This window comes from Rousettus aegyptiacus, unplaced genomic scaffold (assembly GCF_014176215.1).
Source record: "Rousettus aegyptiacus isolate mRouAeg1 unplaced genomic scaffold, mRouAeg1.p scaffold_m13_p_17, whole genome shotgun sequence".
In the NCBI taxonomy this organism is placed as follows: domain Eukaryota; kingdom Metazoa; phylum Chordata; class Mammalia; order Chiroptera; family Pteropodidae; genus Rousettus; species Rousettus aegyptiacus.
In genome coordinates this window covers 39,979,920-40,007,051 of record NW_023416292.1, presented here as the reverse complement: position 1 = coordinate 40,007,051, position 27,132 = coordinate 39,979,920, and the positions used below count along the sequence as shown (strand labels likewise).

Here is a 27,132-nt window from a genome sequence, read left to right as displayed (position 1 = left end):
CTCCTTCCTATCTCCCTGCCATTCTTCTTCGCTGCCACACCTCAAAATAGTAATAGAAGAAATTAGAGTTATGAGGCAAAAACACTCCAAGTTGTAAAGAAAGGTGTGTTTTGTTTATAGACAGTTAAGCTATAACATTTAGGATATTTCCTTAGGCGTGAATCAGAACTATAGTTCCAGGTATTTGTCTGTGAAAACTGAGGTGCCAGAATGAATTCCATGTGTAACCGAAGTATTGAAGTCAGTCGTCACTAACGCCTAGGTTAGAACCTTCCTGGAGGCAGGTTCTTTGTCCGAGGTGCTATACCTTCTATATTTTGCAACATCAGTTGCAGAGCTTGTGTGGAAAATGTCTGCAGTCCTCACAGACTTTCCCAGGCTTTTTGATTGCCGCCTTCCGGCAGCAGTCTGTGGCCTAATCTGCTTTGTGGCTCTGAGTGGCACCAGAGGGAGTGTCTTGCTCTACTTGACTGTGACCCCTTCTTTTGTTCTTTCCTACTCCTATTTTTTTTTTTTCTTTCCAAGCCTATGTCTTGACAGACCCTATGGCCGAGGACATGGCAGAAGACATTGGTGCCATCCATTCATTCAGTAGATAGTTCTTAGGTGCACACTCTATCAGGCAATGCTCTTGGTCCTGGGATTGCAGCAGTGGCCATGACAGACACCCTTTAACCCAGGGTGCTGATGTTTCTCGTAGAAGGAACACACCATAAACAAGTATGTAAGTTTATGTGTGAGATCATTTCTGAGGGCGGCATGACCACAGAGACTAGCAGCAGGGGAGGCAGTGACCGGTGGGGATGGGGAGAGCCCTTTAGATTGAGTGGTCAAGGAAGGCTTCTCTAAAGAGAGTGGGACCTTGCGAGTGAGAAGGCCGGTGCTGTCGAAGTCTGGGTCTTATCCCAGGCAGGGGGCACACAGAGGTCCTGAGAGGGAGAAACGCATGCCATTTTTGAAGCCCAGCAAGAAGGCTAGTGAAGGTGAAATACAATGAGCTGGGGATGGGTGATGTGAGAGGTAGTGGGCTCAATAAATCGTCACAGAGTGAACATACCCAGATCAGGAAATAGAACCTCTGCCAGTATCCAGAAGCCCCCCTCTGCCTCTTCCATTCACTATCTAGTTCTAATGCCCAAGTAACCATTATTCTTACTTCTAACACCACAGATGAGCTTGGCTTGATTTTAAACCTTATATAAGTGAACCCAGACAGTAGGTGTATCTGGTTTCTTTCACTCAACATGACCTTTATTGTTATGTGTAGCAATAGTATGTTACAGAGAATATATGATGTCTATAATATATTATAGAGAATACGGTTAATAGGGAAATGTATAAATTACATAGTTTCTCTGATAATAATAGGTGTCATGCAGAAAAGGTATGTAGGGAAGAATAGGGGATGCTAAGAGGAAGCAGTTTTAAATAGGGTGGGAGTTGTGGCGCTCTTGGAAAAGACTTTTGAGCAAAGCTCTTGAGTAAGTGAGAATAAACCACTTGGGGTATTTTGGAGAAGAGTGTTTCACACTGAGGGAGCCAATGCTGAGGATCTGAGTGTGAATGTGTCTGAGGAGGACAATGGGCAGTGAGGCCGGGGGTAAAGGGGGCCGGATCACTCCTAGGCCTTGGTAGGAGATGAAAAGTCAACAGGGGGTTTTGAGCAGAGAAGTGATGTGATTTGACTATAATGCACGCGCGCGCACACACACACACACACTTTTTTAAAATTAAAACATTTTGAGATAATGTAGATTAACACGCTGTTGTAAGAAATAATAGAGAAGGCTCCTGTTGTACCCTTTCCCTACTTTCCCCTAAGGCTAACGTCTTGCAAAACTATGGTAAAATATCAAAAATCAGGATATTGACATTGATACAGTTAAGACAGGGAACATTTTCGTCACTTCAAGAAACTCTCCTCACATTGCCTTTTTCTAGCCATACTTCCTTCCTGCCCTTCTCCCCTCCTTAACTCCTGACAACTGCTAATCTGTTTTCCCTCAGTATATTTTGTCATTTCAAGAGTGTTAACATGTACGGAGTCATAGAGTATATAACCTTTTAGGCTATTTCATACCTTTTGGTATACCTACCTGCTGGATATATGCCTGCGATTGGAACATTTGGCTAGAGCAGGTATTACTAAAGAGTTTTCCAAAGTAGGTATGCCAGCTTATGTTGCCATCAGCAGTGTGTGGGAATTCCAGTTTTTTCACATACTTACAAATACTTGGAATTGTTAGTCTTTTAAAGTCAAGCCATTATATTTTGTTTGTAGTGGAAATTTGCTTTGAAACGGATGTTGGACTTCTGACTCCAGAACTGCACAGAAGTAAATATGTATTCTTCTAAGCCACTACATCTGTGGTATTTTGTTACAGCAGCTTTGTGTAGATAGGAAACTGATATAATATCTGTGTAGATATTGCCTATTTGAGTAGAGAGTCAGTGAATATGCGCAGTAAGATCCACAGCTCATAATGTGCACATAGGTGTTCTGAACTTCTCTTATTCATCATATTTCTACCTTGGAGTGTTTGAAATAGAAGAGTCCTATGATCCACATGTTATTTAAGGAAGATCGGGCTGTGAAAATAAATCAGATAATGGGAGATTGGAGCCAGAGAGGTTAAAAAAGAGAACCGTACTGTCATCTGAAAAAGGATGGAGGCATGTCCCAGGGTCTAGAAGTTGGACTGAAGAGTCAGACACTGCAGGAAATAAATTTCAGGCTTTGAAGACTGGCTAATGATATGAGAGATGAGGGGAATGACGCGAATGATGACGCAAAGGCATGAATAAATAACATGTTCATCAGGAAAGAAATGGGAGGATTAAAAAGTTTTCTGATAGGTTTTCATCTATCAAAATGACTGAACAAGTAAGAGGGATTGCAGTCCTTCAAGGTGAGCAATCCAATTAGTGCTTTTTAGGTAATGTTAATTCCAAATATATGACTTAGAAAATCTGGTTTGTCACATCCTGCTAGTCCTTGAACACCAAAATATGTTCAGGTGTTTGATTTCTATGCCTTGAAGAAACCTTCCTCTCATGTCACCAGTAGTAAGAGATGTTTATGAACATTCTTGTGAGTTGATGATGTGTTGGTAGACTTCTCCTTTGTTACAGTCTGAAATTTCATATTTAATTTTTTCTAGGATAGAAATAAAAATGTTTGCAAAATAACCATCAACTGTTTTTCTACTACTTAAAGCTGATGTTAAGCTAAAATACCTTGCTGAGCCCGAAATATGTCTTCTACCATACATCCTCAAAGTTCTCAAAATGATGCTCAAACCTGTCTCTTTCATTATTGAGCCAAATATTAACTCATCCTTTTCAAAGACAGCCTGTAGAAGTATGAAGATGAGATCAGGCTTCTTTTACGATTTTTTGGTTCTATTTGTTGGAGCCTCACTGTGTGGCACTATGCTGACCTCTAGATCATGATCCATTGAAGCTTTCATTCATTATAAGGGGATCTGTGAGGAACTGGTAGTGGTTCCCAAGGGGGCTTTCAGCTCTCAGAGATGCTTTACTTATGGGGCCCAATATCATGTCATTTTTATTTTTAAATTTTCTCCTGAGACAGAGAAAACTCACATCCAACCTAAATCAGGACCCTGCATGGGGTTGTATCTTTGCAGAGTAGAGTTTTCATTTAGAATGAAGTTATCTTTAAAGAAGTAACAATATTGTGGCTAAACTTTCATTTCTAAATTTATGAATCAGAAATTCTTCCATACTGCTTACTTTCATCAGCGTTCAGTTGGACACTTGGGCAGTTTAGTTATAAGCCTTCAGTTGTCTGCAGTGCTTCTCAAATATTGCAGTGCCTAAGGATCATTTGGGCATCTTGTTAAGTGCAGCTTGTGATTCAGTAGGTCAGGAGCGGGCCCTGACATCCTGCATTTCTAACAGTCTCTCAGATGATGTGATGCTGGATGCTGGTGGTCCACACCCACATTGTATGGAAAGAGTCTGCGGCTCCCTCTTACTCTGCAGAAATCAGCTTATGCTACATTCAGTTTGGTGCTCATAGCATTTGGTAAATTTCTCAGTTGAACTGAGTGACATTGGAAATTAATGGTTCAAACAGTGCTTTTTATTTCAGGAAATTACCAAAAATAAGATGAAGAAGACCCATTCAAGAAGTAGAAAAATGCTTGAAAGTGTCTAACAATAACAGCTTGAATTTTTAATTATAATTGGTTCCTTTTTTAAATAATTTTTTAAAAAATACATGCATTAGGTCAAGAAAAGTGGATTGCATTTTTAAATAATCTATTCCTAAAATATAAAAATTAAAACCTGGAGAATTGTAAACAAAAGAATTTAAAATAAGACTAGACAGTATTGTGGTAAATTTACTAGAATATCAATCACATTGCATAGGTTCGAGTTTGCACTATTTATTTGCAGTCACATTTTGCAATAATACTCAGTTATTTAAACCCTTGGAGTTGCTTTTCAGTATTTACTGTTGTATCATTCGATCCACTTGGCGGTCAGCTGGCATTGAATCTATTGGCTGAGCAAAAATAAAATTCTAACATGGGTTTAGGTATTGAGAAGAAGGTATACAGATGACTTTTTTGGCCATGGTGGCATCCGAAATCTATCTTGAAATACTTGTGCCAGTTACTAAAATTAGAAGGTTGAATGCTTTTTGTTTTGTTTCTCACATGAAAAGGGTTAGAGGTGGAAAAATGTAAGTAATAATGCAGTAGGTTTAGTTGTAAAGTCTGTATTTTGGCACGATAACAATGATATGTGGGATTCGGGTTTGAGGGGTTCTGTACCTAAACTAGAATTAGCTTGTTGAATCTTTTTGAGAATTTCCTAAACCATTTTTCTTTGCCTTCTAGCTACATTTTTGTGTGTGTTACAGAATCAGGAGCCTTCCCTGACATTCTCATAAATTATTTGTAAACATCTCCCTATTAAACCTTCCATTTGTACAAAGTATGGGTGAGTTCCTTGAATACCTATCTCTTTCCTCCCCATGAATCTTGGGTGCTACTTTCTGGTCTGCCTTCCTTTGATCTCAGATGAAGTTAGACCATTTCATTAGCCCAGTTCTTTAAACCCAGAACTACCTCTCTTTCCGTAATAGCCCTGCAGTAGTGGAACGGGAAGTATACAGGACAGGTATACAGGCGTTCAACTCATGTAGAGTAGGCCTAGGTAAAACTGGAAAGTAGGTCAGGTTTCTATACGAAATGACCAAATGATGGCTTTGGATGGACGCTGTGATCCAGGTTGGGTCATACTGGAAAATATGTGTTTAGGATGAAAGAAGTGATGTAGATGGAGCATTAGGATGATGTGGAGATAAGATGAGGTTGGTTTCAAGGAAGCGAGGGAGGAGAGGTCAGCTGCAAATGGAAGATGCTGTGCAGTAACTGCCATGTGTTCTGAATTCAAAACCAGAAGCATCTATAACAATGCAACGGACTTGACTTTCTTTGGGGGAGTTCTAAAAAGACCTGTGAAGGCTGAGTATCAAAATTAACTCTGAACTGGCTCGTATTGAAACCGAATCAGTTATTTTCCCAGGCCTGGCTAGCCCAGAATTGACCCAGGACCATGACTTGGCCAAAAACAGTGACTCCAACACTGGCTGCTTCTTTTAGCAAAGCTCTAGGGGGCAGGAGCTGGCCGGCACCCTACTTCAGGCCGGAACAACTTCCTGACAAGCGGCAACCTGACCTTTTCGACAGTGGCTTTGGGGGTGGTGCCGGCATGGAGACGGGCGGGAAACTGCTGGTGTCCAACCTGGATTTCGGAGTGTGCGACACAGATATCCAGGATCTCTTTGCTGAGTTTGGGATGCTGAGGATGGCGGCCCTGCACTACGACTGGTCATTGCCAGCCGCAGCCCGCCGCCAGGGGGTCCCGCTCCTCGCTGGGTCTGCTGAGCTGGTGTCCACTCTGGCGTTGTAAGCGTCCAGCAGGGCGTCCAGCTCCTCTGCAGAAAGCTGCTGCTTTGAACTCCTGCGGGTGCCTCTGCCTCTGCCCCGGGTGCCTCCACGGGCGCCACTCCGAGTGCCGCCGCCGAACCCTCCAGAAGCGCGGTTGCTAGGCGTCCCGCCTCTGTTGGACACACTGTGCCGGTCTCCGCGGTGTGTCAGTGACAAGCTGAACGTTCATGGGGCAGCCATCCAAAGGGGCGCCGTTGTACTGTGTCCTGGCTTTCAGAGCATCTGCCTTGTGCTCAGAGGGCACGTCCGCGGTCCCCGGGCTGCGGCCCGAGCGGTCATTTAGAGTGCAGGTGTTTTTGGCAGAGGGTCAGCAACGTCTCGTCCTCTTAGAAAATGCGCTACATTACTGGAGGATTTATTTTGAGCTGGTGTGTTAGCGTCATAGGATTTGACTTGTAAATGCTAAATACTTAAAAATACATGTTTTACTTCGGTTTGAGATGAGGCTTTTAAGGAGTAATAGACACCACAATAAAACCCAGCGTGGTTTCTATTGTCAATAAAAAAGGTGTTTGCGTAAGAGCTGCTGCCGCTTAAGCAGCACTGGGGTTCTTACTGCATTGCTTAGCAGCTCACAAGTCAGCGTCGGCACCTGCTCATCTTTAATATTCAGGTTCAAATCAAGTCTTTCCAGTGATGGGACCGATTGAGCCTTTTAAACTCAGCAAGTGAAAGGTGTCATTCGGTAATTTTCAGCTTTAGGTTGGCAGCTCCATCAGAATTTTCATTTCATAACATTTCAGAACTGGAATTTTTTTCAGTTTAGCCTCTTAGATCCCTCCAGCTTCTCTGCCTCTGTTTCCATGTCATATTTTTTATTCTAAAGACCCATAGAGGGTCTTCTTTCAATTTTGAGATCAAATCTACACTCTGCAGCATGACGTGGGGGGCCCGTTGTGACCCGGTTCCCGCCGCCTCCTCTCACATGTCCTCTGCTTCGGCGGCATCTGCTGACTTTCCCAAACATGCCGTGTCCTTTACTATCATTTTTTCTTCAGCCACCTCAAGTTTTCAAAACATGCTATGTTCTTTGATGTCACTATTTCTCTAAGCCCACATCGTTTTCTTTGTTTTGGGAATATTTTTTGCTGGCTAAGTCCCACTCATCTTTCTAGATACTTCTGGATTTTCAGAGAATTTCCCTCTGATTCCTTCAGGGGTCCTTTCTCCTGGAGTCCTAAGCAAATCTTGGTCATAAGGCTTTAACACTGGATATCAATTGTTTATTTTTCTCATGCTGAACTGGGAACTTCTTGAGGAATTTTGTCTTATCTGCATCCCTGTCCTTTCTGTACGTTTCACTTATCTGAATTTCTTACTATCTGTGAAGAGCTGAGTTTTCTCTCCCTGTGAAATCATAGTTTTTGTCAGTGGAAATTTTTACCACAGGTCCAAGACATTCATTTATGAAATTAATAGTTATTTTTTGAGCTGTTCATACTATGTAAAGGACTATGCTGTTTGTTTACTACTATTGGAAGGATATAAGATTCAAGCATCAGATAGAGTTATACTAGGTATAGGATTAAGTGGAAAAAGTCTAGAGGAATAAAAATTTAAGAAAGAGTTTTGAAGATGCAGAGCATCAGGGAGGGTATTCAATGGCTTTACGAAGATTTCCACAAAGAAAGAAAAAGTTAAGAAGAATTTGTTTTGAATACAAATACATATATATATAGTACATATATGCACATGTATATTTTATATAAATATGTATATACATAAAATATACACATATATATGTGTATTTTATGCCTACAGCACCTGGTATTCCAAGGTGGTCTCCCATCCAAGTACTAACCAGGCCCGACTCTGCTTAGCTTCTGAGGTCAGACGAGATCGGGACATTCCAGGTGGCATAGCCATAGACTGAATACATATCTTTACAGCTAGTATAGAAAAGTTAAATGTGACTCTCAGCGGTTATGCAAACCTTACCAGTTTACATGTCCTAAGCTCAGAAATGCTCCTCTGGATTGTTTGCTCCCAAAAGGCAAAAAGATCTGCCACCATAGAAAGCAGATATGCCATACTCCCTAGCGACTTGGTAGGTATAGATTTCTGGAATTTTTATTTTACACATATATTTAAAAATTCACCAGATTTTTGTTTTTAAATTTAATCTGTTTAGAAACATGCTGGAAGTTTCTTAAAAATAATTAATCCTAGTTTCAATTTTAGAACAACGTTAGAAATGATAAATTAGCCTTATATGTGGACAGCATATTTTATATCTAGAGCCTCTATACTGGCTGTCTCAGAAATTGAATCTAAAGGTATTTCTTTTTTCCCTTCCGCTTTATTTGGAAACTATTGAAAAATGAGCAAAAAAGGTAAAAGAAAAAACATATTTTGTTTGAAAGTAGGGTAAGACATTATATTTTAAAAAAGAAAGCCCCTCCCAACCATCCAATTGCATCTCTTGCTTTTAACATTTTGACACTTATTCTGCTGACTTCTCAAAATACTTTATACAATTTCTTTTAAAAAAAAATTTATTTATTTAAATTAGTTTCAAGTATACAGTACTTTGGTTGGACATCTCTATAGTTTATAAAATACTCCTCCTAATTGCTCCCTCCTTCCCCTGGCCCTCCACCTAACCATCATATTGATGCTAACTGCATTCCCTCTGCCGTGCTACCCATCCCTGGGACCATCCATCAGCTACTAATTTGTACTTCTTTACAAACTCTTGTTAAAACAATGTAATGATGTGCTACCTCCTGTCTTCTTTGATAGCAACTTTAAAGGTTCCTTTTCATACTTACTCTAGCTTTTGTTTTGCTTTGATATTTACTTACTTATTTTTAAATCACTTTTTAAAAAAAAAAAAAACAAATGAGGCATATTGTTTTAAAAAATAAAACTGTCGACATTACATAATTGAAAATGAATGTTTCTTTCCATTGTCAGCATTCTTCTAGCTAGATAATATTTTGGTACAGGTTCTTTTAGATAACTATGAATTTTTTGTTAACATTATAACATTTTTTTGCTTTTTTAAAAAACATGGGATTACACTTTCCACACTCTGTCACTTATACTTTGCATTTATGAAGGCTTTATTTCATGGGCACTCTTTTTTGTCACCAGGTGTAGATTCATCCCAGATTTTTTAGTAGCTACATAACATTTCACAGAATGGATCAACTGTAATTTAATAACCTGGATATCCATTATTTTGCTTTTACAAATGATGCTGTAACAAACATTTTCTTATGATGTACACAAGTTTGTATTTCTGTAGGATGATAATTCCTGGTTATGGATTTGCTTGTTGGGAGAGATTACACATGTAAAATTTTGCTGTATTTTAAAGGTTAACCTTTTCTTTGAGACTTCCAACAGAATTTGACCATAAACAATAAAGTTCTGATTTGAAAATAAACTACCGAAAAGGAAGGATAGATTCTTTTCCTGAGGGCCCAATGAGGCAATACAGTTCATGGAGGTTTTTTTGTTTGTTTGTTTGTTTTGCTTTTCCCCCTCAAGTTTTAACCTGAATTTTATATGATATGTGGAACTTTTGAGAGAAAGTATTACTTGGTTTTACTGTTGCTTTAAAAAAGAAATCTATTGGTATCATCTCCTTGATAATGCTATTATTTTATTGGATGTTGATATTCCTTATGATGAACAATGATGTTTTTGGTTAAATTCTATTCTATATCAGTTTGGTACAGCATGGAACAAAAGCTATTCTGTGGGGTAATTTATCTTAAATGTATGAAGGCGACACTATCAATAAAAATAGAAATCCTAGATTGTCATTTTTCTTATGTATTTCAAGTTCTTATAACCTTGAAAGCAGTTGTAATTGTGCCTTATTGAATAATACTTATAGATGAACTTCAGACACATTTTCTTATTTTCCCAAAGGATAATCTATTGAGGCTACAAGCCTTGCTTTGAGGTTGTGAGTTACAGGTTCAGGGCCTTTCATGGTGCCACACACAATTAGGTGTTTAGTACTTTTTTTTGGCAATATCTCCATTTAACTCAAGTTCTTTCACTTGCATCTTTGAGTCCAACTCACTCCAACTATTTTTACAGAGAAATCAAATTACTGCTTGAGAAATATTTTACAGATTTCAAATTCATATTTAAAAGACAAATGGGCTCACAGTGTTTATTGCCGTGGAATTTGTTCTAAGCATCTGAGTGAGAACTTTAATAGTCAACCCATTATGGCTATATAGACATATATTGGAGGATGATTATTTGTGTTTTATATAGAACTTTAATATAATTTATTTTGGCTTCAGAAAGTGACTATTTCATTTAATTCTAAGACCTCATAATCTGTCTATTTGGATTTGTAAATGTTTATCTGCTAATCTTTTTGTCTACAGGACATTATACTTCTGAGATGATAGTACTTTATTTTAAACATTATTGTATTTTCTTTCCTTTTTTACAGAAAACAAGCCTCATTATGGGTCCAAGGAGACATTTTCCGATCCAAACTGAAAAGTAGACCCTCCAGTGAAGGAAGTATTAATAAAATTCTTTCTAGCTTGGATGATATGTCTATTGGTGGAAACTTATCTAAAATACAAAATGTGGAGAGATTTGGAGAGGTGAGTTTTCCCCAGGATGATTTTCTTGGCTCCTTAAGACTCATGTTCTGCCTTTCTTTGTTTCCCAGTTAAACAACATATAACACAGCCATATATCTCTTCTCTGAGATGCTGAGAATACCAAAATTTTAGGTGTAGAGTCATTCACTTATAAAGCAGGAATCAGAGCAAAGAAAGTGATTATCCTTAAAAAGAAGAAAGCTGTAATTTAAGGAGAACTATTCTAAAGGGAACTACTGTAGTTTGGAGAATAGTTACAGAAAGGAAATCAAGAAGCAAACTTTTTACTTGAACATGGTAATAGATATCAATAAGACAAATTTTAATGTGACAATTGCAGAAATAGTATGGATCACATCACAAGTGGTACACTGAAATCCTCAAATTCGTAGTGATTTCTAAAGTAAGTCCAGCGTTAAAAAACATAACTAGGAGAAACATTTTTTTGTTGGGGCACTATTATAAGCAAACCATTTTCAACAGCTGACATACATTGTCTTATTTAAACTTTATAATTACCTGGTAATATTCAGGCAATATTACCTCTATTCTATAGTAAAGAAATTGAATAGCAGAGAAGTTCTAACCTCAGGGTTAGAAACATAAGTCAGTCCATGTCTATCTGATTCCAAATCCATGTTTTTTTCTATTACACCCAACAACCTCTGAATAAAAACGGAAGTGACTTATTAAGAATTAGGGTTGGGGCATTTCTAGAGCTAGGAGCTCCCTTGATATCATTTGTTCTAGTTGTCCTCTTGTGCAGATCAGAAACTAGGGCTCAACAAAATCTTTGACTTGCCCAAGCAGAGTTGTTTAGTAGTGGGGCCACTTTGAGAACTGGGAATCTAACTCGTAGTTTAGCTCTTTATACCAGAGTATGCCTTGAGGTAAAGCTAAGCACCTGATTTATATCTGTATTTTTATGTTCCTAAAGGAGCAAAAACAAACAAACAAACAAAAAAACTGTTAAAAGTATTTAAGCAGCAAATATAGATTTATGTTCTGTTAGACAGTGACCCATTGGACCTGGACAAAGGCCTGGAAAAAAATACTGTGGCTCAGGCTTAGCCTTTCAGGAACCTAAAATGGAAAGAATGCCTCATGGCTCTCTTAGGTCAGCAGTTGGCATCTCAAACAGGTTTCTTTCACCAAGAGAGATAACCAGAGTGGCTTGAAGATAAAGAGATAAGGAGAATGAATTTTCTTCGAGGACAAAGGATGGGGACTGTGGAAAAAACTGATTTTTCAGCCCCGTGGTATGTTCTCCATGACAGCCACTAATGAAGGGGCTAAATTTGCTTGTTTGAGTCACAGGTCCTGACAAAATGTAAATCTTAGCCAAGGTTATGCTGATGTTCAGGGCCTTTGTTGATATTTTCTTGTCTCTATGTTGTAGTCTAGCCTATTCAAAGCAAACAAAAAGGATCTGAACTGACATTTTCATGTGATAATAGAGCTCATAAGTAAGAACACTTCCTGCTCTGGTCAGCTTTTCCTTTCCAGGTCGAATTCGAGTAAATAGAGCTGTGAGTTATGACCTCTGAGAAGACACATAGAAAATTTACCCATTTATCTGAGAAGGATTTATCTTATAGGAACATAATGTCTTTCTATATCATAATCTGTATTAAATTAACTTCCGGGAGTTCATTCTCATACTTTTTTTAGATCCCAATTATTTGAAATTTAAAGTAAGTCAGTTTGCAATTGACCATATTTCAGTTGTTGGGTGTTTCAGCTCCTCCTCCCGATTTCCCATACCACCAAATTACTTTAGTTCTGGCCATTTAGAAGTGCTATTATTTTTGAAATTAGAGGACAGAAATAAAAAAAATTTGGAAATGCTGGAGAACTATGGAATGGTTAAGATTTTAAACAGTGACATATACCTGGGTTTCGGATCACTTCACAGTTAGGCGATGCTTTGTGCAAGTCACTCTTCTAAGTTCTTTTTTTGCCATGCTTATCCGGTGCTGATGCTAGAACATGACACGGATATGGGGAGTTAGTTTGTTCAAAAGTGAGAGTAATAGGGTTAATGATATCTTTATAGTTCGTGTGAATTCCAAGTGGGAAAATGAGTTGAGAATGCTGCAGAATTTTACCGTGTTTTGAATTCCTTACCAGCATTTGGGATAGAAGCCCATGGAAATTCTGGATTTATTGAGTTTGGACATAAATTGCAAAAAGGCAGTATTCTTCTAGAGGCTGCTTTTTTTATGTTGTAAAGTCAAGTCAGATTCAAAGTAGAGATACTAAATTTTCTTTTGATTTCTAGGCCTACAGGAGTTTTCCTGTGATTGAGTAGTAGGAAGCTCTGTAATTACTGATTTGGAGAGTTTGAAAATGTAGTTTTTTAATGCTTAGGGGGTGGGTGAAAGAAAATAACCGGAAGTATCAACCAGAGTGATTCTGGCATAGCAATGGACTAGGCTGTGGCTTTAATGAATTATCTTTGCCCACTTAGAATTATGAGAAATCTTAAAACAGAGGCTTTACCTTTATCGAGTCTGGTCTTTAGTGCTAGGCTAGACGATATGAAATACGCTGCTAATGTTCAGCCAAGTTTACATAAATAGACATCAGGCAAATAAGGATGTCATATTTTAATGACATCATGATTTACAAATCATTTGCTGTTTGACATCAAATGCTCATGAGTGGGGTCATCTTCGAAGAAAATCTGTGAGGTAGAAATTAAATGTCTCAGGCTCCGCTTTTAAGCATCTTTTCCCCACTCTTAGGGCCACGCAGCATTCCAGCTCCAATCTGAATGCTGCTGGGACCCGCCTGAGTCTGTTAGACAGGGGAGTGACAGGACACAGAGTCACGGCTTGGGGACGTCACTCCCGCTGTGATGTGGAAGGTGTGCTGGGGTCTGTGTGCAGCCGGGCGGGGAAGGCCAGGGAGGTGGCAACGGGGCAGCGCTCCAGGTGGTAAAGGTCTAGACCAGTGGCAGTGAGGACGGAGAGAAGATGGATTTGGGGCGCTCTGATAAGTCCTGACTTTTTATTGATCAGAAGCAGCATTTTATGAAGATGACATCTTTGCCTTTCTGCAAATTTTACATCTTATAGATTCAACATCTGAGAGCAGAAAAGAATTTTGGAGATGTCCCATCTACCCTTCCTAGCCAAATCACTTAAATTTGCTAAAAATTCCATTTTCATCTTTTTCTTCCAATCCTTTAATTTCTATTTTTACTCATTCTATTTCGAACTCTCCTTTTATGTCTTTTTTTCTATTATAACTCTTCCATTTTTATTCCCTAGTATGCTATTTTTTATCTGATATTTCTTTTCTTAATGGCACACTCGTGGCCTCCCCAGTAGCTTACTCCGTCATCATTTTAGTAATGTGTTGGTCAGGAATTACTTTATCCAAGTGAAATCTAGGAACACAATTACATTTATTCTATTTTAGTTTCCATCTTACCTATATAGAGAACAACTGGTGGGAAAAAAAGAAATCTTCATACTTTACACTCTTATTTGTTCTTTAGAAGGCCATCGTCCATAAATGAGCACATCTTTAAAAATGGCACTTTGTGTGTTTTAGTTTGCTCTCATTTTCCTGCCTTAACGTGGAGCAGGCTGGGAACCAACAGGAACCGAGCACTGATGCTCAGCCTCTCTGAGAGACGTACAGACAGGCAGCTTGTGACTCTCAGAGAAGCCTCTGGCTTTAAGCCTCCCCAGCCCTGTGACTGCTGTTCCTGGCCAGCGTGACCCTTCCTGTGATCTTGGCCTGCTTCACTTGGACCGATTCTTTAAGGCTCAGCTCAGGGATGATTGCCTCTACTTGGAAGCTATCATTGTAGTTTTTTTTTTTTTTTCTTTTCCACACCTGTTTGCTTTGTTTGTCTTTTTTTCTTTTTCATACTCAGAGTTGTAGTAGTGAGGTGTGGTCCTGTACCCAGGACATGCCTGCTGAGCCCGGGATGTATCCGTGGACCCCAATGTAGGTGGCAGGGAGTGAAGAGATACTTTATTCAGGAGTGACTGTTAGAAATGACTAGAATGTGACTGAGGGAAGTATACTTCTGTATATTCTTCATCAAAGAAGAGTTCTCGATTTCAAGAGGGAGCGGGATAGGTGACTGTTATGGCGAGAAGGGATCTTAGCAAATTCAAGCCTTTTAATTTTTTTTTCAGGTGAGGAAATGGGCAAAATACAATCTTTACTGGTGCAGTGTTAGTGTGCTGTGGCATATCTTTTAGGAAGAAGTTTGCATTTGAGGACAAGAAATCTGATTTTAAAATCATTGCTCTGTCACTAATTTCGGGGGAGCCCAGGCTGTGTTCTCGATACCTGCCAACATGTTTTTTATCTTTAAGGGTTATGCTCCACCCCAGTCCCCTCCCAGGTTGTGAGAATTAAATGCTAGCTGACATGAGAAAAGACCTAGTATGGCACATACATGTTTTTCAAACTATAAGACTTATTTCAACAGAAAACTCACTTTCCCAATCTTGTAAGCTTTAACTCCTTCTGGAGTTAAAGGAGTTAAGTGATGTTACTATATAGTTACTATATAAATATCCTGAATTCTTTTATCTCATTTTCATAAACAAGTTATAGAATTTGCTCTGATCTTGATGGTTTCTGGAAATATATTTGTACTGTATCTGTTGAGTCAGACATTTATCTGTACCCAAGCTATATTCCAAAGCCTGATTTTGTCTGTAGAAGAATCTCTTTGGTGTGGTTCATTTTAACAAATAGCTCCTTTTAAATTCTACCACTTCCATGCTCATGTTTCTTTGATTTGGAATTTGACCAGTATAGTAATTAGTGAATAGTTGATCTTTTTTTTTTTTAATGATTTTATTTGTTTTAATTACAGTTGACATGCAATATTATATCAGTTTCAGGTGTACAACATAGTGATTAGACATTTATATAACTTACAAAGCGATCACCCCAATAAATCTTGGACCCACCTGGCACTATACGTAGTTACTGCAATATTATTGACTATATTTCCTATGCTGGACTTTATATCCCCATTAATCAAGCATCATTTAGTATATATGTGGACAGTGCTGAATTCATAGTGCAGTAAAGCGATTAAGATAATCTATATAAAATATACATATGGAGATAATCTATACTTAAGAAGAAGAAATCTATATAAAGCCAAATTCTTCATAATGACCTTTCTATGGAACATGTGTTTCTTTTCCAGAACAATTTAGAAGAGGATGAAGACGTGGAAATGAAAAATAGCATAACCCAGGGAGACAAACTACGTGCCTTAAAAAGTCAGAGGCAGCCTCGCTCCTCATCCTCCTCTGCATTTAGGTAGATCCGTTTTAAACTTCCACCTTTGTGTTGTGCTTCCATTTGTGGGTAGAATGTTTAACCCTCTCTTTTGAATATCAGTAAGTAAGTACCGTTTTACCTCTTGCTTTCTGGCTTATCACTCTTTTGTGTTGTTTAGTGTTGGCCCTGTGGGTGATGGCTAAGTTTTAGAAGCTCATTGAAAACAACGGCTGCATCTGAATCTCGGGAATTCTACCTTAAACTGCTGAGCAATTTGTTTTCTGTCCCAAAGTCCTTTTGGAATTCCACCCTTCTCCTGCGAGTGGGTTTCCGGTCCCGTGACGCATCATCACGGGTGTGCCTGAGGCTTTTGTTGACATCAGGAGTGTGCAGAAAAGCTTTGAGGTGTCTAGCTCCTTAGCCCTACCTTCTGATTTTGAAAATTGAATAAGCAGTTCTCACCTATGCCTGTGAAGTTATCAGCCATCTTGATTCGGTCTGAAACGACTCATAAGAATCAACTGATGGGACTTGACTTCTGACCACAACGTTGAAAACCGGCTGATAGTTCAGATTAGGTTACAAAAGGCTTCAGGATCAATGTAGGTGCAAAAATCTGTAAATAGCATGAAGTCTTTATTGTAATATATGGCGTGGCAAGTCCACAAAGGAATATAATGGGAAACATCAACTTTTCTTTGACTTTTAAGTGAGAGTCATTCATATATAACAGGAAGAATATTTTGCCAGTGTGGTAAATGTCAGACTCCCAGGGAGTTTAGTCTTCTCGTGCTTTCTGGGAGAATTGTAACGCTTAAGTCAGAGTGGGTCTGGGCACAGCTCTGCCTGTGCTCTGCGGGCTGGTTTCCTGACCTGGGAGGAAAGGGTCACACAGCTCAAAGCTGTTTTCTGTAGTACAATGTGAAGATGGGCTAGCAAGCCTGGTGCTTAGTGCTAACCCCCGACCGCCACTCCAAAATCGAGGCGAGTCCCGTTTATGAGCAGCGGCTGTGGGCCAGGAGCCACGTTAGCTGCTTGGTTTGGATGTTCGGATTAACTCCAGTTGACACAAAAGGTGTCTGGGTTGGTTGCTTGAGACCGAAGCGGTGAGGTCACTGCCCAGGGCAAGAGAGCGGGAGCGGAGCCGGTGCGCGCGGCCGGTGCCCTGCCGGCCACGCGGTCTTCGTCGCACGTGTGGCCCGCGTCAGCGGACGGTCCCTCCAGGCCACTCATCTCTTTTAGTCACCATTTTCTCTCCTTGGAACTCTAAGAAATGGCTTTATATTGATTAACGTTCATTTTAAACACTGATATTTGATTCTTAAGAAATAAGGGGGAGGAAGGGATAAATTGGAATATAACTTGGAAAATAAATAGGGAAAAGAAGTAAGAGAATGTCTAGTACACAGATTATAGGAGGCTCATTCAATATGGTTTTTCTGTTTTTTTCTTTATTTTCAGAAATTTTCTCATTTTTTAGAAGTTTAGCTTTTTTAACAGCATCATGGTACCATCATCAGACGTTTTTTATTCTGAGTGGGTGCAATACCGCCTTGTGAGTAAAAAACAAGTTATTGTAAGTGAAATTGGAGATGAAGCAAAATGACTAAAAATTGATTTCCCGCTGGTTCTAGGATTTATTTGATGAAGTGAACAAATCTGAATATCCTTTGCAAGGTTCTCCCTTTTACCACTTTAATAATTTTACAGGTCTGACTCTGTACGATATTGTCTTCTAGTCTTTGCTGAAACATGCGACCGTGGTGGTGCCTGAGCGCTTTGTCTCTGATTTTTGTAGGTTGGATGATATCAAAGGACACCCGAGAGCAGCGTCCCAGCCTTTCAGGTACTGTTACCGGGATTCGCTTCCCAGTACTTGTAAATAAGCGCTACCTTTTAGGTGGCCATTGAACTGATGAGAATAGACTGCACACTCCTTTTTTTCCATTCCACATTGTTCCAATACACTTGGTTTCTAATGCTCACCGTGAAAAGAATTTTCGTTTTCCTGAGGTGCCCGTGAGGCTGTGTGGCCTGGCTAGTGTCAGCGAGCTCTATGCTTCCACCGTGTTGTGGGGTTCCTGGTAAATCACATTTGCTCTGTAACATCCCTTTCAATCCAGTGATAGATTTTTGCCTTGGATTTTAACATTTCTGTTATTCTTCCTTACTCCTATTTTTGCATGTGCTTGTTCCCCTATTTTCTAGTTTTTTCCGCCCCCCATCCTCAATTTGAAGAGGAAACATAAGTATTTTCCTCTGGAAAAATGTCCCCTGAACACACCCTGTTAGGTCACCAGTGTGCCAGGGGCTGGCAGAGGGCTTAGTGAGGGCAGTAGAAATGTTTGACCAAAACTGATGGTGAGGTAGGGAGGAAAAGGTGATTCACTCCTCACCACTCTTCTCTTTCAGACCCAGGTTTTAGGGCTGTGTAGAGGGGGTGGTTCTGGGAGGGCGCAGACTCCTCCAAAAGCTTGAGCTACTTCCTCTTCTATTCCCATTTTGTGTTAGAGGCAAACCATGTTGTAGCTGCTATTTGGAGGGAGGACGACGGAGGAAAGAGTCTACAAGTAAATAAGCTTTTCTATAGCAGATAGCAAAACAATGTTCAGCTACATTAAGCGACTTGTTGAGGACAAACAGAATTGGTATTTAAACCATGACTTGGCCTGGGCTGTCCAGATTTGAGCCAATTTCCCCCTTTTTGTTCATTCAGTAAACATTTAGTGAAAACCTTCTGAGTCTGGACCTTGTGTCAGCCCCTGGGGAATTGAAACGAGAGAAATTCTTTGCTACCAGTGGAGCTTATGTCAAGGGAAATAGACAAATATCAGACAGTATAGTCTAAAATGTAAAAGCTATGATTGACTATGAAAATACAATGAAACAGGATGCCTGGGAATTCAGTGAAGTCTCCTTGCTGGAAGAGGTAATAGGTGATTTGACCACCGAAAGATAAGCAGTCGGAGTGAGTCAGTTGGAGGCGGAAGAGGTGGAGGAGAGAAGATGGGAAAAGAGCCCATACAGAGGACAAAGGTGCGATGCGGTCCAGGCAGTAATTCAGGGCCTTTTTGTAGCTGGAGGACAGGTGTCCAGAGGCAAAGTGTGGCTAGTTGGGCCGGCTCAAAGAGGCAAACACCAGCTGTTGGAGGGTTTTATAAGCCAAGCCAGAGTTTTAGGCTGTCTAGGCACCGAGGAACGATTAAATGTTTTAAACAGTGAAATGACATGATCTAATAGTTTAGATTTTGCAGAAGGCTTGAAATTTTAGGAATAAGAATGTTAAGGAATAAGATTAAAAGATGCTACTAGTAGTCAAGGCTAAGAAATGATGCTAAGACAGTCGCCGAGTGGAAAGGAGGTATAGATTAAAAATATAAAGCGATAGAGGAATGACTGTCAGCGGCAAGGACAGGAAGTGAGGAAGGATGATGGGATCGTGGTTAAGAGTAGGACTTTGGATCCTGAACTCGAATCCCAGCTTTGCCACGTACTCACTCAGGACTTTGGATGAGGAGTTTTTCCCTGGTGCGTGTCCTCATTTGCCAGGTGGGAACTGAGATCTCAGCTCCCTCGTGGCATGAGCAGAGTTAATGTCTGCAGGGGTCTTAGAAGAGCTGCTGGCACAGACCGAGCGCCTCCTTCGTGCTGGCCGCTGCTGCAGTCACTGCTCTTGGGACCTGCCAGGATCTCTTTAACATTATTAGTTTATCTTGTCCTCATCAATTTGCTGAAAGTCAAGGTAACACAGCTTTTGTGTGATACTTTGTCTGTTTTTCTCCACAAAGATTGAGTTCTTCCTCACAAGGATCTGCATCTACTTTGAAGACCGCAAAAGCAGCTTCGTCCCCTTCAGTGACAGCCAAGAGGATAAACAGAGCCTCTTTGTCCTCCGGCGGCGCCGGTGTGAGAAGGTAAATTTTCTCTCCCTCTCCCAAGGTGCTGGTGTGAGGTAAAGGAAATCAGGAGCAGACAGTGAGTTTGGCTGAAGTTCGCCAGGGGAGTGAACGGGGGTCGGGGGCATGGGGAGAAACCACAGAAGGCGCTGTGCCCTCCCGGGCTTCTGTCCCTATCTCGAATTGTGGGAGGCGAGGCCATGGAGGGAATGCTGGGTAGCATCCCTTTTATAGGTTGCCCAACAGGATCCCGAAGACGGAGTTCAGCTGCACACACTGTTGATGCATGTTGTTGTCATTTATCCCCTGATGTGCATGGGCAGAGCCAAGACGGGCAGGGATGTGTCATGTAGCCAAGTGACCACGTATATTTGAGTTTGCTTTGTACTCTCCACTCACGTAGCCCTTTCCATTTACTTCGTGCCTCTGGACCAGTAGGACCCCAGACACTCATGGTGTTCCAGAGTGTTTTAGCCAGCTTCATGCGTCTTAACTGCCTGACGACAGAGGAAGTTAACGTGTCTAACTAAAGGCACATATAGTATTACTGAGTGTGATCAGGAAACCATGCTGTCACCATTTGCATTTATCAGAGCTGTCTTCGTCACATCCCCCTGTCGTCGTAATTGTGTGTTTTATGGACACAGACTCTGTGTGAGTATCCATCACTGTCCGTTTCTCCCTCTCACCTGTGTTTTCCACTCAGCTTTTCCATAAACTCCCGGCTAGCCAATTCTCTAGGGAACTTGAACGCCACTGCGGATGACCCAGAGAACAAGAAGACCTCATCCTCCAAGGCGGGTTTCGTGGCCAGCCCGTTCACCAACCTCTTGAATGGCAGCTCGCAGCCGCCTGCCAGAAATTACCCTGAGCTCAACAACAACCAGTACAGCCGAAGCAGCAGCAGCAGCGGGAGCACCCTGAGCAGCCAGCCCGGCCCCCTGGGCGCCAAGTCGGAGGAGCAGGCCACTGTCCTCCGGCCCTCCTACGCCGGCCTTTCTTCCTCCTCAGCCCGATTCCTGAGCCGGTCCATCCCTGTAAGTTCGCAGACACCACCTCTTGGCCCTCAGAACCCTGAAGGCAACTTTTGCGCCTCGCCTTCCTCTCCGAGGCTGCCACCAAAGAAATTTAATAGTGCCAAGGAAGCCTTCTGACGGGTGCCTTCCCGCTGTGCCGTGAAACTGTGCACATCCATTCCGCTGGCTCCTCTCCAAGTAAACACCGAGTTTCCACCGGGGTTTCTTTCTTCTTTTTCTTGTCCTCCCCTCACTCCTTTTTAATTGTTTTCTTTTTAGAAGGGAAACGGCGTGCATCCACTTCATCACAGACACTGTTGACTTCCGCGACTCCTCAGTTCAGTTTTCGGATCACTCTGCATCCTAGCACGTGTGTGGCGTAGAGCCGGGAGCTGATGCCCACAGCAGGCAGTGTTTGCTCTGGGTGCGGTGCGATAGGGGTTTTGGCTTCTTCCACATCACGTATTAGCAAGTGAATTTTCGGGGTATTTAAATGTGGAAGGTGCTGAGTGAACAGCATCTTCTTCGTATTAACCATTAGGCCCTTGAATATGTCGCCTCCTGTAGGGAACTGACCCAGGCTTAATTCAGTGGCACATGGAAAGTGCTTATAGAGAAGGCTTATGAGAGGGACCTGGGATACAGGGGGAGGGGAAGAAGTCTTCACTCCCCTAGAGATGGGATGAAAGTTCTAGCACACTTTACTCTTCAACTCTTTATTTAGGTTCTCAAACCCACCATTTAGTTACTAATGATCCTTGTTAGGGTAAGATCCGTTGGTTCAGCCCTTACTGTGAATTACTTTAATGACATATTTTGATTGCTTCGAAGGCAATTGAGGTCTTCGGGAATGTGAGTTTTGATTTGAGGACAAAAAAGGAAGGAAATGTGAATCAATGTTATGTGCACAGTGACTTCGCCGAGGGCTCAAGCAAACCGCTGGTGTCCTGGGAAGGCTGTGGTACCCCCTTCATGCCCACTTATTCACACGTTTCCTCCACCGTTGTCCAGGGCGAGGCTCATTTCTTCAGGGGAGAGAGAGGAGGAGAAGGGCTGGTGGCTGTGTGTCTCAGGGCCCACTCAGCAAAGCGATAGCCCGTGGGTGACAGTTAATGGGACCCACTTTCCTCAGGTGGCAGATTAGAATCCTCTTTTCCAACATGAGGATGTGGTGTCCATGTGTGTTCGTGTGTGTGTGTTTGTGTTTTGGCTGGACTCATCATGGCTCCCATCTCTAACTCAGGCCTCTTGTCAAAGTTTTTTTCCACCCTCTATCCACATATAGTCCTTTATGGCACATATAATTTTTCCTATCTGATTTTATTACCAGTGATGTTCTTAAATGTTTCTAGATGCCTGTAGATTAGGGTCTCAGGCAGTTGCCAGCCTATCCCACCCTTAATTTGACTCTACTCCCACTATCTTATGGGTATATGCATGCCAATAAAACATAAATTCTAGTAACTAAGGGCTAGATGGAAAATCATAGTGTGTTTACATTTTCATAACTAGGTTCACAGGTCATATACTTCACAGCAGAAATTGAGTTTGGTCAATATTTTCATATTCAGATTATGGGTCAGCTTCTTTTTTAGACTAAAGTGTACAGATCTTTCCATTTTCAGAGAAAGCATATCGTTATATACACATTTAAATATCTTGCAGATTTCATGGCTAGATGTTTTGTGTAATCCACATTTATAGCCGAGTTCTAAAAGCCCTGGTAGCTTGACAAGAATAACATTCTGCTTTTCTAGGTCTTAGTTTTCCTCTGCTAGTGAAAGCATAGGGGCATTCTTTAGATGACTGTTGATTCCCTCCCCACTCTGTGTTTATATAACTTAATTTTAGTTTTATTCCATATTTTCTTACTTTTCTTCACCTCTCCTCCTCCTCATCCCCCTTCTGGCCTAAATAGAGTAATTTTCCAATAATTAAATTTAAAGTAATAGTTTGTGTGGGCAGCTGCTGCGGTTCCCCTCTTTTCCCTCTTAACTTTGTCATTTTATTGTAAAGGCAAAGCGTTTATAAATAGAACCGCCAGCACGATAACATTTTTCTTTCTCTCATCCTCCCAGGAAGCAGTAGCAAGTCTCTTATAGCCAACTCTCCCTCCTTTATCTTTGCCTAAAAAAAAGGCCTCTGTATTTTTATTTTTTTTCTGAAAAGGAAGTCTCCAAGTCCTACCCCTGCTGGTTTGCTGACAGAAAGTCTAAATTAAGTTGGAAATTCCCATTTTATATGTCATAAAGTAGGAGGTTGTGAGTTTTTTTTCTGTTGGTCCAGTGCAGCTTTTCTAATTGTTGTGGCTTTCTTGTCTAAATAAGATGGTGCTTCTTTCCAGCTCTTCTGAAGATGTGAGGCGTGGGACTCTTGGAAACCTAGGAATAAATCACTCAGCAAAAATGTTTTAAAATCCTTAGGTAGGAAAGGAAGTCTATGTGGCAATATCCTCCCAGTAACTTTAAGAAAGACCCAGAAACTCCTAGGGGATGGGGGGTGACGGGTGTTCAGAGGGAGTCTAATATTTTAAAAGCTGCAATTAGCATCTCTTTTGAAAGCTTCATTTGCTCTCACTCTATGCGGCAGTTCAGCCCCCAGAAAAATATGAAAGCGATTTCCTTGTTCTGTCATTAAATGCTTAAACACGGAAAATAAGAACAAATGTTAAGGAATCCTTATGGCTGTGACAAAACGCTGAGAAACAGATCCTATTTTTATTTATTTGGCGGCTTCAGCCAGTGTTGAGTTTTGTCCTGCCCAGTACAATGTGCAAAGTTTCATTTTTATTGACCCACTTACTGTAAAAAAAATCCGTGTTCGTCCTCTGACTGTCAAAGGAGTTTTCAAATGCTTAGAAATGAGGGACGTGTGATTATGGCGTGGGTAGGGTGGAAGTATTTTATTAAATTGAAATTACTTGAGGGATCTGTCTTGAATGTTTGATGTGTTTCATTTTTAAGAAAGTTTCCACTGAATTGTATTCACCTACGTTGTCCTTACCTGACTCCACAGGCCTGAGTTAGGTCAGGGCGCTTCTCCCTTAAGCTCTTCTTACACCCTGCCTTGGTCTTAATCACAGCCTCTTCTCTCTCTGCATTTTAATCATCCGTTCACTTGTCTGTAGCCTCCTCTAGACTGTCAGTGCTGTGCGGGCAGGGACGATGCCTCTGGTTTTTACAGAGGTATGCTCTCTGCCTAGCACATAGTAAGCACTCATTAAGTATTTCTTGAATGGACAGTTACATGAATGAATGTGATAAGAATCATTGCTTCCATTTTAAAGATAAATAGCTTGAGCATTCGAGAGGTTAATGATCTTGCTCCTGATGGTACAAATATGTAGCACAACCATCGTTTGAATCTAGGTTAGTTTGACTCCAAAAAGCATGTTCTTTTGATTAGGTTATGTCATGTACAGACTGTGTAGGTGATTAAAATAGAGGGAGACCTAAAGCATGCTCCATTTTGCCAGGAAGGGTCAGGGAAAGCTGTGAAGAAGGTGTAACATTTTAGTTGGACTTTGGAGGATAAATAGGAGTCTGGTAGGAACCTAGTGATGAAAATAAGAAGTGAAGGAATGGCTGTTTCAATAACCAGAAGAACAAAGGGACAGTCTTAGTACTATAGTTAATTTCTTAGGTTCTGAAGACAGGTAGTCCTGGGTTCAGATCCTGTCTCTGCCACGTCCTTGTGGCAAGTACTTTGGCAAGTTATTTAACCTCTCTGAAAGGGGACTAATAATGGAAATAATAACTAGGGGCAGGTAAGGGTCTTGCGCATCCTGAAGCTTATACAACTAGATGGGACCTATTTAAGATAAAGAATGTAAAATATTTTGTAAATTTTAAACAAACACCTGACTACTTTGAAAGGGGTTTGTGTGCCTGTGGGGCCCTAAACTTACGTGGTAATGATAATAATATCTATGTAATAGGGTAGTTGTGAGCTTAATCTTAAATAGATTACACAGTGCTTATAGACAGTGCCGAGTAATTGTTACTGTTGTTTTATGAGCAATGAGTATTCCATTGTAGCTCAGGCTAGGGGCAGGGGATGACCTTAAGGTAAGGCTGGAAAGTTAGGCCGAAGGCAAACTGGGAGGTGCTATGTAAGCAGGAATGACTTGATCAGTTCTGATTTGAGAACTGATAGAACTGATAGTCCTTTCTTAGCAGGTGTCTTTGGGTAAATGCTATGCTCCTTCAACAATTATTTTGTGCTTTAATATACACAATAGTATCCGTACTGTTAAGTAATCATATATGATCAATTGCTCTACCATATTTTTATTAAATTTATTTTTTGTAAATGGAAACACAACTGTCCAGGGAAAAGTTATGGTCCCTAGTAAATGCCTTTTTTACAGTGTTTGACTATGAGGAGTTGTAAAATAATGAGCGTTGGTACTTAAAAAATGTATAGTCAGGCTGGTTACAAAGAATTTTTTGTTGCTTCTGTGTCAAGGGTCACATTGGTCTTTGTTTTATGGAAGCAGTCTTAGAGCAGACTTTTATTGTATTCGCCTGTAGCAGGTATAGACATAAAAATATAAGCCGTCCTGTAACATGATTCTTCTGAAAGCTGTTTCGAGTATCACCTGTTAAAATCCTTTTTGTCATTCAAAAAAAATCCAGTAGTAGCTTCCAGTAAGCTTTTATCCACTCTCACATTTTAAGTGATCCACTCGTACGTGCTGCTCTTCAGATATTTGCAGGGACAGTCTCGTGGCGACGTGGCAGGTTCTGTCAGTGACGCCGTTCAGCGTCTCTTGGAAGTTTCCATTCTGCCCTGTTCTGCTTTCTCATCTTCTTTGTTGTGTTAGCCTCAGAGATGATTTTCCTAACTCAGTCTCTTAATTCACATTTTAGAATAGAATCAAAAACACTTTCTGTAAAGGGCCAGATCGTAAATATTTTTGGCTTTGTGTCCCAACTGTTCAACTCAATACGTAAACAAATGGTGGTCCAGTGAAATTGTTTCTATAAAAACAGGGACAGGCTAGATTCGGCCCTGGGCTGTAGTTTGTTAACTCCTGCTTTGAAGCATTGCCAGAGATCGGATCCAATCTCAACATCTTAGTCTCCCTGTTCGAAAGTGACTAGCGAGCCCCTAAGGCTAGAACGTTAATCCTGAATTCCTTTCCTGAGCTTTCAGGCCCTCTGTACTCCGTTCCCCTTGTTGTATCTTTGTATCTCATTTACCCAGCTTGTCCCTGGACATGGGTTTTCTCCTCGCCCCTGCCCTCTTCGTCAATTTCTCATCTTTAAAGACATTAATTTCCACCTACTCTCTGAAGCTGCCCTCAAGAAATTGAACCCAACCATCGTTTTCTTTTTTAACCTCTGTTCTTAGCCATGACGAATATTTAGTACTTTATTTTATCAGTACGTAATGTTGCTATTACTCTTGTTTACATATTATCCATATATATGAGACTCGTCTCCAAATTTTCAGCTTTCCTTTTGCAGATATTTCATAAAGTTCTTTTATAGTTTCTAACACAGTACCAGACCCAGAAAGGAATTAAAAATATGCATTTAGTTTAAAGTTGAAACGAAAATTGAAGTGAAATGTTGCATACTTATTACTTTATCTTGCTATTCTCTTTATGCCATAGTTGCAATTGGTTTAAACACAGTTCCCTGTACCAGTGGTTAGAGCCATTTTTCTACCCAGCGGTCTAGTCTGCTCTTTGGTTAAGAAGACTCTGTAGATGAGTTCTCCAACTCAAATTTGACCAGTGTCAGAACAACCTGGTAGCCTCTGAATAGGTTAAATTCTTCCATGTTCTAGAATCAGGCCAATTTTATATGTGTATATAATATACTTTAAATTTATGAATTATATATTTATATAACTTCAAGATATAAATTATACAATTTAAAAAATATTTATATATAACTTAAATATATTTATATAAATAAAAAACATATATACACACACATTTTTTTAAGGACTTACTGGTCCTTAAGGTAGGACTTGGAATACGATCAAAAGGTTAGATCCAGCTTGGTCCAGTCAGCAGTTTGATGGAAGTCTGCCGGGCGATGGCATGTGCATTGAAGCGTGCTTCGTTTTTGCTTTGGAGTAATGTTTATGTAACAGTGAAGAACCACTGATTGTTTGAGCATCCATTTCCAATAAAATGCCCTTACTTTCCGATGCTATGTAATAACTTTTTCTGATTTAACTTGATTTTTTCTCCTTTGCCTGTTCTCCATTTAAAAACCTATCATCCTGTCCTGATTTATTTTTATTTTTTAAATTTATTTATTTAAATTAGTTTCAAGTATACAGTACATTGGCCCATCCCCACAGTTGTCCCTGGCCCTCCCACCTAGCCGTCATATTAATGCAGACTGCCTTCCCTCTGCCATGC

The 27,132-nt window shown here is 40.5% G+C and overlaps 1 protein-coding gene and 1 pseudogene across 5 annotated transcripts in view; one reads left to right on the top strand and one right to left on the bottom strand.

Moving 5' to 3' along the window:
* CDC14A (cell division cycle 14A) overlaps window positions 1–27,132 on the top strand; it is a 128,696-nt gene that overhangs the window by 90,403 nt on the left and 11,161 nt on the right. For 2 of the 5 annotated variants that reach the window (XM_036235145.1, XM_016133538.2), the window contains exons 11-15: window positions 10,411–10,570; window positions 15,762–15,877; window positions 17,637–17,684; window positions 19,627–19,752; window positions 20,441–20,771. In XM_036235145.1, the coding sequence (XP_036091038.1) occupies window positions 10,411–10,570; window positions 15,762–15,877; window positions 17,637–17,684; window positions 19,627–19,752; window positions 20,441–20,771 (781 nt within the window). Of the gene's footprint in view, window positions 1–10,410; window positions 10,571–15,761; window positions 15,878–17,636; window positions 17,685–19,626; window positions 19,753–20,440; window positions 26,585–27,132 lie in introns of those variants that run through there. The other 3 variants (XM_036235146.1, XM_036235144.1, XM_016133537.2) reach the window with 2 other exon arrangements.
* On the bottom strand, window positions 7,740–7,857 carry LOC118613047 (annotated as a pseudogene).